This window comes from Bombina bombina, chromosome 10 (genome assembly GCF_027579735.1).
Source record: "Bombina bombina isolate aBomBom1 chromosome 10, aBomBom1.pri, whole genome shotgun sequence".
Taxonomy (NCBI): Eukaryota; Metazoa; Chordata; class Amphibia; order Anura; family Bombinatoridae; genus Bombina; species Bombina bombina.
In genome coordinates, this window is record NC_069508.1 from 116096784 (window position 1) to 116109193 (window position 12410).

Genomic DNA, 12410 nt, shown 5'->3' on the forward strand with positions numbered 1-12410 from the left:
AATATCATTACTATATATAAAAGTCATTGCATGTGAGAAGGCTATAACAAAAATGTATAAAGGTTTTAACTGTCTTGTTTCTATATTACAGTTGTTCCTTGCCACGTATTTGTAAATAGGTAATCACATTTGTAGCACTGCATATGAGGATACAGCACAACCTTGTTCCCTGCAGGGCATTCCCTGCATTTCTGCATGTGAAAGAGAGACAAGCCCAGCGCAATGTAGCATTGCAGGACATGAGAGTTCTGCTGAATTTACACTTTGTGCTTTCTATTTTATATTAATTAACACTTTCGATTACATTTTATTACATTTAAACTTTGCACAATTTTTTTTTTGTATTCAGCAGTGTATTTAGGATTGTGATTTTACAAATTCTGATTATAGAGCAGACTTCACAAAGGTGGAACTAACTGAATTTTCTAAGAAAAGGGGAGTAACCTGGAAATCCCAGAGAGATGCCTGCCATAGAAAGTATTAAAGCTCTCTGGGATACTAAATTACACATGGGAGAGACACTGTACTTGAAAAATCCTTGGGGCTAATATAAAGGCTCGGTTTGCATTGATTCCAAAATAAATTGAATTGTGTTCACTACAATTTAACTTGATTTTGTTTATATTTTACTATATATTACTTTCTGTTAGTTAAAATAAGTATTGTGAATTATGAGCAAACTTCAGCTGCATACAGCTGGCGACACTAATCAGTGAGACCAGCTTGTCTTAAAATGCTTAGAAAATGTCACAAGCCTTGTGAGAGCGCTTCAGACATACCCTGGGAACTCCCCTGTTCAGCCTGGGGAACTGCGCTCTACCTATTTCTGAAGCTGTCAGTTTAAGTTTGCAATGCAGCAAATTCAAAGTGTAATGGAATTTGTATATATAAACAGAAATATACAAAGTAAGTTTCTAGTTTGTTAAAGTAACACAGAAGAGTAACAAAACTCTCATATCACGCAGTGCTGTATTGCAACAGGCTTGTCTCTCCTTCATATATAGAAATGAGTGATGAGATCTTGCAGTGCTGGAGAGTTCTGCCCTTCTTCTTTTGAATATTTAGTGAGTGCTTTTGCTTTAGGTGGTGCTTTGCACTGGTCAATTTACTGAAAAAAGTTGTGGAGCAAGAGAATTCCACTGCAAGGGTGCAATCCCAGCACTCTGTTCCCAGACTAAATGGCGAGATAATCCGGTTTTAAATTAAAATATAACTTTTATTCATTGTACTTAAAGGGACATGAAACCCACATTTTTTTCTTTCATGATTTAGAAAGAGAATGCAGTTTTAAACATCTTTCTAATTTGCTTTATTATCTTGACATTCTTTGCTGAAAAGCATATCTAGATATGCTCAGTAGCTGCTGATTGGTTGCTGCACATAGAAGCCTCATGTGATTGGCTCACCATGTGCACTGCTTTTTCTTCAACTAAGGATATCTAAAAAATTAAGCAAAATAAATAATAGAAGTAAATTGTAATGTTGTTTAAATTTATATTATCTACCTGAATCATGAAAGAAAGATTTTGGGTTTAGTGGCCCTTTAAAACGATGAACATAAACACATACATGGTTAAAAACCGCAATGTGAGATATATTCCTAGTTGTAAATGGTGCGGTGACTAGAATTATAAGTATAGTACCGCCTTGTATATATATTATTAATTATCACCACCTGCCAGTAGGAATTTATATAAACTTGTACCCTGGGAATTTTGATTTCAAGTGATCAGGTCACACTAGGGTCTGCTATTAGTGTGATGCAGAATGTACTAAAATAATGTGATGCTTGGGAAGCAGTGTTGCTCCATTGCAAATTGTATATTCACATAAATGAATTGTAAATGTACTGAATATACACTGTTATTTCCTACAATAGTCCTTCACTTGTACCAACAACGCTTAGATATGTGAATTGAGTTAGAATCGGTTAATTGTGTTTGTGTTATGCTTATACGTGTTTGTGAAACCTACGCATCATTAGCCCGTGACGAACGCTCCTTGTTCCATGGAGTCCCTCATATGGGATAAGTATTACATATTAAAGTAGGATTGTACTACTCAGATGTTTCCCACTAAAAATGGAGCTTTATTAAAATTATTAGCAATTCACTCGGTTTCCAATATAAGTTAGTGCAATTATATTTTTTAGTATAACGAATGACAGCTCTGTTTAGTTGTAATTTGGTTGCCAAGGTGTAACTAGAACGTCTTGCACTAGTTATGGTGTTGTTATAATGTTATATATATTTCCTGCACTGGAAATTAAAACAAAAATATGTTTGGATACATCTTGAGCACTAGTTAACAAATATGCGGTAGGCTTGTTACTGTTTAGGATTGTAATTGTGTAAGCACACTACTAGTGGCTCCGTTAAATGTAACTTGCAGTATCGATCTATAAATCTTGCATTGGCAGTAAAGGGGGAATGATGGAGATATAATTACTACCAGCTTATATTTCTAGGGAAGCTATACGTGTTCACTTAGTACTCAGCTAGCTTGTTGAGTACACAAATAGTTACCCTAGTATTGTTTATTATGTACTCAACTAGCTAGCTGAGCACTAAGTGAATACCACATAAGCCCTTGTATTAATATAATTACTGATCCCTATATTAATAGCTTATAAATAGACAAGTATGCTTTGAACAACATTAATAATTCTATTATCAATCATATTTTAGGGATAATAGCAGTACAATAACAGTAGCTAGCCTGATGGTAGCTCTGTGATCATATAATGGCTACCTAGTCTAGATATTGTTAACAGACACACAGCTACTTTATACTATATACTACTACCCAGCAATATACATTATATCTGACCGCATTGAGATCTGAACCTACCTCCCTTTGAGCCAATCAGGATTAATATATCTGTACTTATATTATATATACCTTGACTATGGATTAATACTCACATCCTATGTCAGGTTTATTATATTACATACTTTTAACCGATACTGAGGTGGAACACACTGCTGTATGCACTGAGATATATATAATCCACCAATTCCCTGTGTTTTTAGAGTTTTGGTTTTTTGTGTGTATGTGAATTATTTTAATTATTTCAATAAAGGTTATATTTTAATTTAAGGCTTCTGCCTCCTTCCCCTAAGGCCCTAAGGAATGTGAGTGCTATATATGTGTACATTACTGTAAGTCTCAGACTGATATATTTGTGTCTTGCATACCCAGTACACAGCACCCCAGCTCGTAAAAATAAATTATATAATATGTCTATTATTGTTAGACTAATAATAATTAACCAAGATAAGCATTCCTTAACCTTTCCACGTCAGTAGTGACATTAGTACCCCTGTCCTTTCCCTCGGAGATCACACATACTTTGGCCCAAAAAAATACTAAAAAAGTTTTACAAGTTTAATATCAAGTTATTTTAGTAAACTGATATCTTTTAAGGAGGTTACCCTCTCCACTGATGCAGGAAACAGATCACTATGGCAGAAAATGGATGAAGGAAGAAAAAGGTGTGTTGCTCTGGCACCAAAATCTTAAGACCCTGCTGTCCCTGAGAGGGATAGGTGAGTATATGACTAAATTGAACTTAATTTTTCCAAACTGTAAACCATACCAGAGAGTGTTTGCAGATGTCAAAATCAGCAATGTGTGTGCAGATATGGATTGTGGTACATTAAAAGAGACAGTATATCATTTTTTGCAATCTTTTATAAAGTCCCTTAAAATGTTTTATAAGTTATTTGGTGTATGTGTCTATGTCCATAGGCTTTATGAATCATGTATACATTTCCCCACTAATAACTAAAGTACCACGTTCACTGTTCACCTCAGCTGCAGAAGATTGTTCCCAGTATATGGGCCCATCCAAGGCAGTGCAGCACAGTTCAAACGATCTGGCAAGAATATGACAAGGTGCAGTACACTGCAGACCAGGAGACTGGGGGGAAGTTCATATTTTACATGGAAGACTGGCGGCACCTCCACCCTGGGAGAAGATAATGACTGTATGGATGAAACTTCAGTCTTCCCCCTCTGTCCTTCCTAGGAACTCTGAGGAGGAAAATGGGTCTCGGATTGGTTAGAGAATACATGGTATAGATCAGCTCTTCTCAATTTACCTCCTCGCTGGAGGCAACAAAAGAAAATGACTGAGTTGTACAGAGGAGTAGGATGAAATAAAAGCTCTGGCATGCTGAGAGTTTGCATCCTCTTAGTGGAATGGACTTTAATCCCACGTGTGATTGCTCGTTGACACACCATTTTATGAAATAAACTTCTCTCTCTGTTCCACCAACCTCAATTAATTTAATGGTGCTTGTTTCCTCTCCATAGTATCCCTCAAAATTATACAATGTACCACTGGATTGAATGGACCCTTAAACTCAACTCAAAATGTTTGCATAAAATACATGGTATCATAAATAAGCCCAACTGCATGCAAAAAAAAAAAAGCTGTCCAGTTGAGATGGAAATTTTTTATTAATTCCAACAAATGTGTGCACTTGTTACAACAATGCTTTTTAAAGTTCTGAGAGAAAGCATAAACCCATAATATTTCTATTAAAATACAGTGTGAATACAAAACAAAATCTTAGTTTGTAGCGTTTTAAAATATTATTTATTAAATTAGTGCTTTTTTTTTTTTGTAAACGCCTGGCTTAAGAGGTAGTAAACAAATCTTGAAAAAGGAAACACACAATATAAGTATTTATATATAATAAACACAGTCTGCCTCCGAGTTGAACCCGCACCGGATATAGCACATTCCATAGAATACGTAACTATTATTTACCAGTGTAGGTTGCAAAACAATTAGTTTTATTTAAACATATTACAAATAGTTAATCCCCAAAGTATTTTTTTTTTAAATCCAACAAGGTTTAAATTTGAATATATAATTCAAAATAATATATAAACCTTTAAGTACAATTCAAAACTAAACAAATGGTCCTTTAAATTATAAATATAGTTATGGTTCTTATTATGAACGCTGCTCACAATGAGGACATTGAAAAGATCGTATTTGCACCTTCAAACTAGACCACCACTTACTTGCTGTGTCCCATAATATGGTATTTTCAGAAACAAAATGCCCTTCATTTTCCAAGATTTGCCTCTGATCCTGCGAGGTATTCTTCCCATTGCGATTAAACAATCTGTTTGCAAACCCCTCCAGTTTCTGCAGGGCTGAGGATGTCCCAGCAGACTGTCTACTTTCATTGAGAGATGCCATGCGTGGATATGATGTGCGTTAGAGATCCTTTTTTATAAAAAGATGGCTGCAGTGCACTAAAACTTGAAACTGTAAAAAGGTTTCACACACAGTAATGTACGCATAATACTTCCTGTTTGTCTGCCTTCATAAAACCAATACTGCTTCCTTCTGACTTTATTTTTAGATATTACACTTCTGACATTTCTTTTCATCCTCGTAACAGTATTACTTATTTTTTGTTTCATTTTGCAAGCGATACAATGATTACATTTAAATAAAAGAGTTGGTGGATATGCGTTAGCTTTGGACATATTTTTTAGTTGAAATATCGTGATAACCAAAGTGGAAACAACATTAAAAAGCAGAAGTATATTCTGACCAAAAACTTTTTTTTCTTGTCTTAATAAAGATTAGTCCCCAAAAAACTAATGCTTAAAGGGATATGAAACCCAAAAATGTATTTTGTGATTCAGACAAAGCATAGAATTTTAATAACGGGTCCAATCTATTTCTAAAATGAATTTGCTTCATTCCAATGATTTGATCTTTGTTGAAGAAATACCAAGGAAAGGTGTCTGGAGCACTACATGACAGGAAACAGTGCTGCCATCTAGTGCTCTTGCAAATGGTAACATTCTTGCAAATCTGCTGCCGTATAGTGCTCCAGACACCTGCCCTTGGTTAAGGACACTTCCTGAGTTGTATTTCGATGTAAGACACAGTTATCCCAATTAGGGTGGAAAAAAAATCTACTTTTTTTTATTTACATCAGATTTGATTTAAATATGATTTTTTTTTTACGGAAAAATCTATCTTAAAGGGACACTGAACCCACATTTTTTCTTTCATGACTCAGAGCATGCAAATTTAAGCAACTTTCTAATTTACTCCTATTATCAATTTTTCTTCGTTCTCTTGCTTTCTTTATTTGAAAAAGAAGGCATCTAAGCTATTTTTTGGTTCAGGACCATGGACAGCACTTATTTATTGGTGGGTGAATTTATCCACCAATCAGCAAGAACAACCCAGGTTGCTTACCAAAAAACATAATTTATGTAAGAACTTACCTGATAAATTCATTTCTTTCATATTAGCAAGAGTCCATGAGCTAGTGATGTATGGGATATACATTCCTACCAGGAGGGGCAAAGTTTCCCAAACCTCAAAATGCCTATAAATACACCCCTCACCACACCCACAAATCAGTTTAACGAATAGCCAAGAAGTGGGGTGATAAGAAAAAAGTGCGAAAGCATAAAAAATAAGGAATTGGAATAATTGTGCTTTATACAAAAAAATCATAACCACCACAAAAAAAGGGCGGGCCTCATGGACTCTTGCTAATATGAAAGAAATTAATTTATCAGGTAAGTTCTTACATAAATTATGTTTTCTTTCATGTAATTAGCAAGAGTCCATGAGATAGTGACGTATGGGATAATGACTACCCAAGATGTGGATCTTTCCACGCAAGAGTCACTAGAGAGGGAGGGATAAAATAAAGACAGCCAATTCCTGCTGAAAATAATCCACACCCAAAATAAAGTTTAATGAAAAACATAAGCAGAAGATTCAAACTGAAACCGCTGCCTGAAGTACTTTTCTACCAAAAACTGCTTCAGAAGAAGAAAACACATCAAAATGGTAGAATTTAGTAAAAGTATGCAAAGAGGACAAAGTTGCTGCTTTGCAAATCTGATCAACCGAAGCTTCATTCCTAAACGCCCAGGAAGTAGAAACTGACCTAGTAGAATGAGCTGTAATCCTTTGAGGCGGAGTTTTACCCGACTCGACATAGGCATGATGAATTAAAGATTTCAACCAAGATGCCAAAGAAATGGCAGAAGCTTTCTGGCCTTTTCTAGAACCGGAAAAGATAACAAATAGACTAGAAGTCTTTCGGAAAGATTTAGTAGCTTCAACATAATATTTCAAAGCTCTAACAACATCCAAAGAATGCAACGATTTCTCCTTAGAATTCTTAGGATTAGGACAAAATGAAGGAACCACAATTTCTCTACTAATGTTGTTGGAATTCACAACCTTAGGTAAAAATTGAAAAGAAGTTCGCAACACCGCCTTATCCTGATGAAAAATCAGAAAAGGAGACTCACAAGAAAGAGCAGATAATTCAGAGACTCTTCTGGCAGAAGAGATCGCCAAAAGGAACAAAACTTACCAAGAAAGTAATTTAATGTCCAATGAATGCATGGGTTCCAAAGGAGGAGCTTGAAGAGCCCCCAGAACCAAATTCAAACTCCAAGGAGGAGAAATTGACTTAATGACAGGTTTTATACGAACCAAAGCTTGTACAAAACAATGAATATCAGGAAGATTAGCAATCTTTCTGTGAAAAAGAACAGAAAGAGCAGAGATTTGTCCTTTCAAGGAACTTGCGGACAAACCCTTATCTAAACCATCCTGAAGAAACTGTAAAATTCTCGGTATTCTAAAAGAATGCCAAGAAAAATGATGAGAAAGACACCAAGAAATATAAGTCTTCCAGACTCTATAATATATCTCTCTAGATACAGATTTACGAGCCTGTAACATAGTATTAATCACAGAGTCAGAGAAACCTCTTTGACCAAGAATCAAGCGTTCAATCTCCATACCTTTAAATTTAAGGATTTGAGATCCTGATTGAAAAAAGGACCTTGCGACAGAAGGTCTGGTCTTAACGGAAGAGTCCACGGTTGGCAAGAGGCCATCCGGACAAGATCCGCATACCAAAACCTGTGAGGCCATGCCGGAGCTACCAGCAGAACAAACGAGCATTCCTTCAGAATCTTGGAGATTACTCTTGGAAGAAGAACTAGAGGCGGAAAGATATAGGCAGGATGATACTTCCAAGGAAGTGATAATGCATCCACTTCCTCCGCCTGAGGATCCCGGGATCTGGACAGATACCTGGGAAGTTTCTTGTTTAGATGAGACGCCATCAGATCTATATCTGGAAGTTCCCACATTTGAACAATCTGAAGAAATACCTCTGAGTGAAGAGACCATTCGCCCGGATGCAACGTTTGGCGACTGAGATAATCCGCTTCCCAATTGTCTATACCTGGGATATGAACCGCAGAGATTAGACAGGAGCTGGATTCCGCCCAAACCAGAATTCGAGATACTTCTTTCATAGCCAGAGGACTGTGAGTCCCTCCTTGATGATTGATGTATGCCACAGTTGTGACATTGTCTGTCTGAAAACAAATGAACGATTCTCTCTTCAGAAGAGGCCAAGACTGAAGAGCTCTGAAAATTGCACGGAGTTCCAAAATATTGATCGGTAATCTCACCTCCTGAGATTCCCAAACTCCTTGTGCCGTCAGAGATCCCCACACAGCTCCCCAACCTGTAAGACTTGCATCTGTTGAAATTACAGTCCAGGTCGGAAGAACAAAGAAGCCCCCTGAATTAAACGATGGTGATCTGTCCACCACGTCAGAGAGTGTCGTACAATCGGTTTTAAAGATATTAATTGAGATATCTTTGTGTAATCCCTGCACCATTGATTCAGCATACAGAGCTGAAGAGGTCGCATGTGAAAACGAGCAAAGGGGATCGCGTCCGATGCAGCAGTCATAAGACCTAGAATTTCCATGCATAAGGCTACCGAAGGGAAAGATTGTGACTGAAGGTTTCGACAAGCTGAAATCAATTTTAGACGTCTCTTGTCTGTCAAAGACAGAGTCATGGACACTGAATCTATCTGGAAACCCAGAAAGGTTATTCTTGTCTGAGGAATCAATGAACTTTTTAGTGAATTGATCCTCCAACCATGATCTTGAAGAAACAACACAAGTCGATTCGTATGAGATTCTGCTAAATGTAAAGACTGAGCAAGTACCAAGATATCCAAATAAGGAAATACCACAATACCCTGTTCTCTGATTACAGACAGAAGGGCACCGAGAACCTTTGTAAAAATTCTTGGAGCTGTAGCTAGGCCAAACGGCAGAGCCACAAACTGGTAATGCTTGCCCAGGAAAGAGAATCTCAGGAACTGATAGTGATCTGGATGAATCGGAATATGCAGATATGCATCCTGTAAATCTATTGTGGACATATAATGCCCTTGCTGAACAAAAGGCAAGATAGTCCTTACAGTTACCATTTTGAATGTTGGTATTCTTACATAACGATTCAATATTTTTAGATCCAGAACTGGTCTGAAGGAATTCTCCTTCTTTGGTACAATGAAGAGATTCGAATAAAACCCCAGCCCCTGTTCCAGAACTGGAACTGGCATAATTACTCCAGCCAACTCTAGATCTGAAACACATTTCAGAAATGCTTGAGCTTTCACTGGATTTACTGGGACACGGGAAAGAAAAAATCTCTTTGCAGGAGGTCTTATCTTGAAACCAATTCTGTACCCTTCTGAAACGATGTTCTGAATCCAAAGATTGTGAACAGAATTGATCCAAATTTCTTTGAAAAAACGTAACCTGCCCCCTACCAGCTGAGCTGGAATGAGGGCCGCACCTTCATGTGGACTTAGAAGCTGGCTTTGCTTTTCTAGAAGGCTTGGATTTATTCCAGACTGGAGATGGTTTCCAAACTGAAACTGCTCCTGAGGAAGAAGGATCAGGCTTTTGTTCTTTGTTGAAACGAAAGGAACGAAAACGATTATTAGCCCTGTTTTTACCCTTAGATTTTTTATCCTGTGGTAAAAAAGTTCCTTTCCCACCAGAAACAGTTGAGATAATAGAATCCAACTGAGAACCAAATAATTTGTTACACTGGAAAGAAAGGGAAAGTAGAGTTGATTTAGAAGACATATCAGCATTCCAAGTTTTAAGCCATAAAGCTCTTCTAGCTAAAATAGCTAGAGACATAAATCTGACATCAACTCTGATAATATCAAAAATGGCATCACAGATAAAATTATTAGCATGTTGAAGAATAATAATATTATGAGAATCATGATCTGTTACTTGTTGCGCTAAAGTTTCCAACCAAAAAGTTGAAGCTGCAGCAACATCAGCCAATGATATAGCAGGTCTAAGAAGATTACCTGAACACAGATAAGCTTTTCTTAGAAAGGATTCAATTTTCCTATCTAAAGGATCCTTAAACGAAGTACCATCTGCCGTAGGAATAGTAGTACGTTTAGCAAGGGTAGAAATAGCCCCATCAACTTTAGGGATTTTGTCCCAAAATTCTAATCTGTCAGATGGCACAGGATATAATTGCTTAAAACGTTTAGAAGGAGTAAATGAATTACCCAAATTATTCCACTCTCTGGAAATTACTTCAGAAATAGCACCAGGAACAGGAAAAACTTCTGGAAAAACCACAGGAGATTTAAAGACCTTATCTAAACGTTTAGATTTAGTATCAAGAGGACCAGAATCCTCAATTTCTAAAGCAATTAGTACTTCTTTAAGTAAAGAACGAATAAATTCCATTTTAAATAAATATGAAGATTTATCAGCATCAACCTCTGAGACAGAATCCTCTGAACCAGAAGAGTCATTAGAATCAGAATGATGATGTTCATTTAAAAATTCATCTGTAGGGAGAGAAGTTTTAAAAGATTTTTTATGTTTACTAGAAGGAGGAATAACAGACATATCCTTCTTGATGGATTCAGAAACAAAATCTCTTATGTTATCAGGAACACTCTGAACATTAGATGTTGATGGAAATGCAACAGGTAATGGTACTTTACTAAAGGAAATATTATCTGCGTTAACAAGTTTGTCATGACAATTAATACAAACAACAGCTGGAGGAACAGCTACCAAAAGTTTACAGCAGATACACTTAGCTTTGGTAGTTCCAGCACCAGACAGCGATTTTCCTGAAGTATCTTCTGACTCAGATGCAACGTGAGACATCTTGCAATATGTAAGAGAAAAAACAACATATAAAGCAAAATTGATCAAATTCCTTAAATGAAAGTTTCAGGAATGGGAAAAAATGCCAAGGAACAAGCTTCTAGCAACCAGAAGCAATGAAAAATGAGACTTAAATAATGTGGACAAAAGCACCTTACTAAGTTTCAAGAAGCTCAATAAATAGAAGATTGTTTGGAGTGGAATCGATCTGCACAAGGACCTCTATGTGTGAGGTGAGGGGGAAGGGCAAGCAGTAAAAATGAAAGTGAAACCTATAATGGTATTGTTTTAGTTTAAATAAACAATTTAATTGTTATAATTAAAGGGACAGGAAACCCCAACATTTTCTTTCAGGATTGGGATACAACATACAATTTCAAACAACTTTCCAATTTACTTCTATTATCAAATTTGCTTCATTCTCTTTTTATCCTTTGCTGAAGGTACAGCATTGCACTACTAGCAGCTAGCTGAACACATCTAGTTAGCCAATCACAAGAGACAAACGTGTGCAGGCACCAATCACCAGCTAGCTCCCACTAGTGTATGATATGTGCGTATTCTTTTTAAACAAGGGATACCAAAAGAACCAAGCACATTTGAAAATTAAAAGTGAATTTGAAACGGTCTTAAAAATTACATGTTCTGTCTGAATCATGAAAGTTTCATTTTGACTTTTCTATCCCTTTTATTTAAAGGATTACTAACTTATTATTTCAAAATGTTAAATTCAATAACCGTTTGGAAGATAAAGTATATTATCCATTAAATTTACCTTGTTATTGCTTTAAACGAAGCATCCTTCTTTCTGAAAATTATATTTTATTATTTTAAGATGACATCACGTCATCCAGCCCACAAATATGGGCCGTCTATGGCATAACCAAACCGCCAATAGTATCCGTTTTTTTTGCATATAATTACAATGAATTACCTCCATTAAACGCATGCGCAATAGAGTACCTCTTATCGCATGCGCAAATAGCAGCACTCAAACTCGACTGCTGCTCTATAGATTGTCCTGGACTTATTGAACGTTAGATGGTGACGTATCATGTGACGTGGCGCTAACTCACGTATGCGCAATACGTCAAAAGAACGCCATCTTCCAACTACAGTTGTCAGCACGGATTGGGAATCCGTAAATGCTGATATACTAGTGGGTTTGGAAAAATTATTTATGTAAAAAATAAATATCTTAAAAACGCTTTATATTTGATAATGAATACACATTAGAAAATTATATATTGACATGTATACTCCGGGGTAATTGGCATTCCATTTTTGACTACAGTGTCCCTTTAACTGAAGAAAAAGTTATTGCATTAAACTATTTACATTGATTGATATTAAGTCATGATTATTTT

The 12410-nt window shown here is 36.3% G+C and overlaps 1 protein-coding gene across 2 annotated transcripts in view; it reads right to left on the reverse strand.

Annotated features, from left to right (window-relative positions):
- Window positions 1–12410, reverse strand: part of PRKACB (protein kinase cAMP-activated catalytic subunit beta) — a 412367-nt gene that overhangs the window by 286867 nt on the left and 113090 nt on the right. The window contains exon 1 of one of the 2 annotated variants that reach the window (XM_053693314.1): window positions 5038–5269. The exons of the other annotated variant lie outside the window; for it this stretch is intronic. Coding sequence (XP_053549289.1) covers window positions 5038–5218 — 181 coding nt within the window. The 5' untranslated portion in view covers window positions 5219–5269. Of the gene's footprint in view, window positions 1–5037; window positions 5270–12410 lie in introns of those variants that run through there. 2 annotated transcript variants of the gene reach the window in all.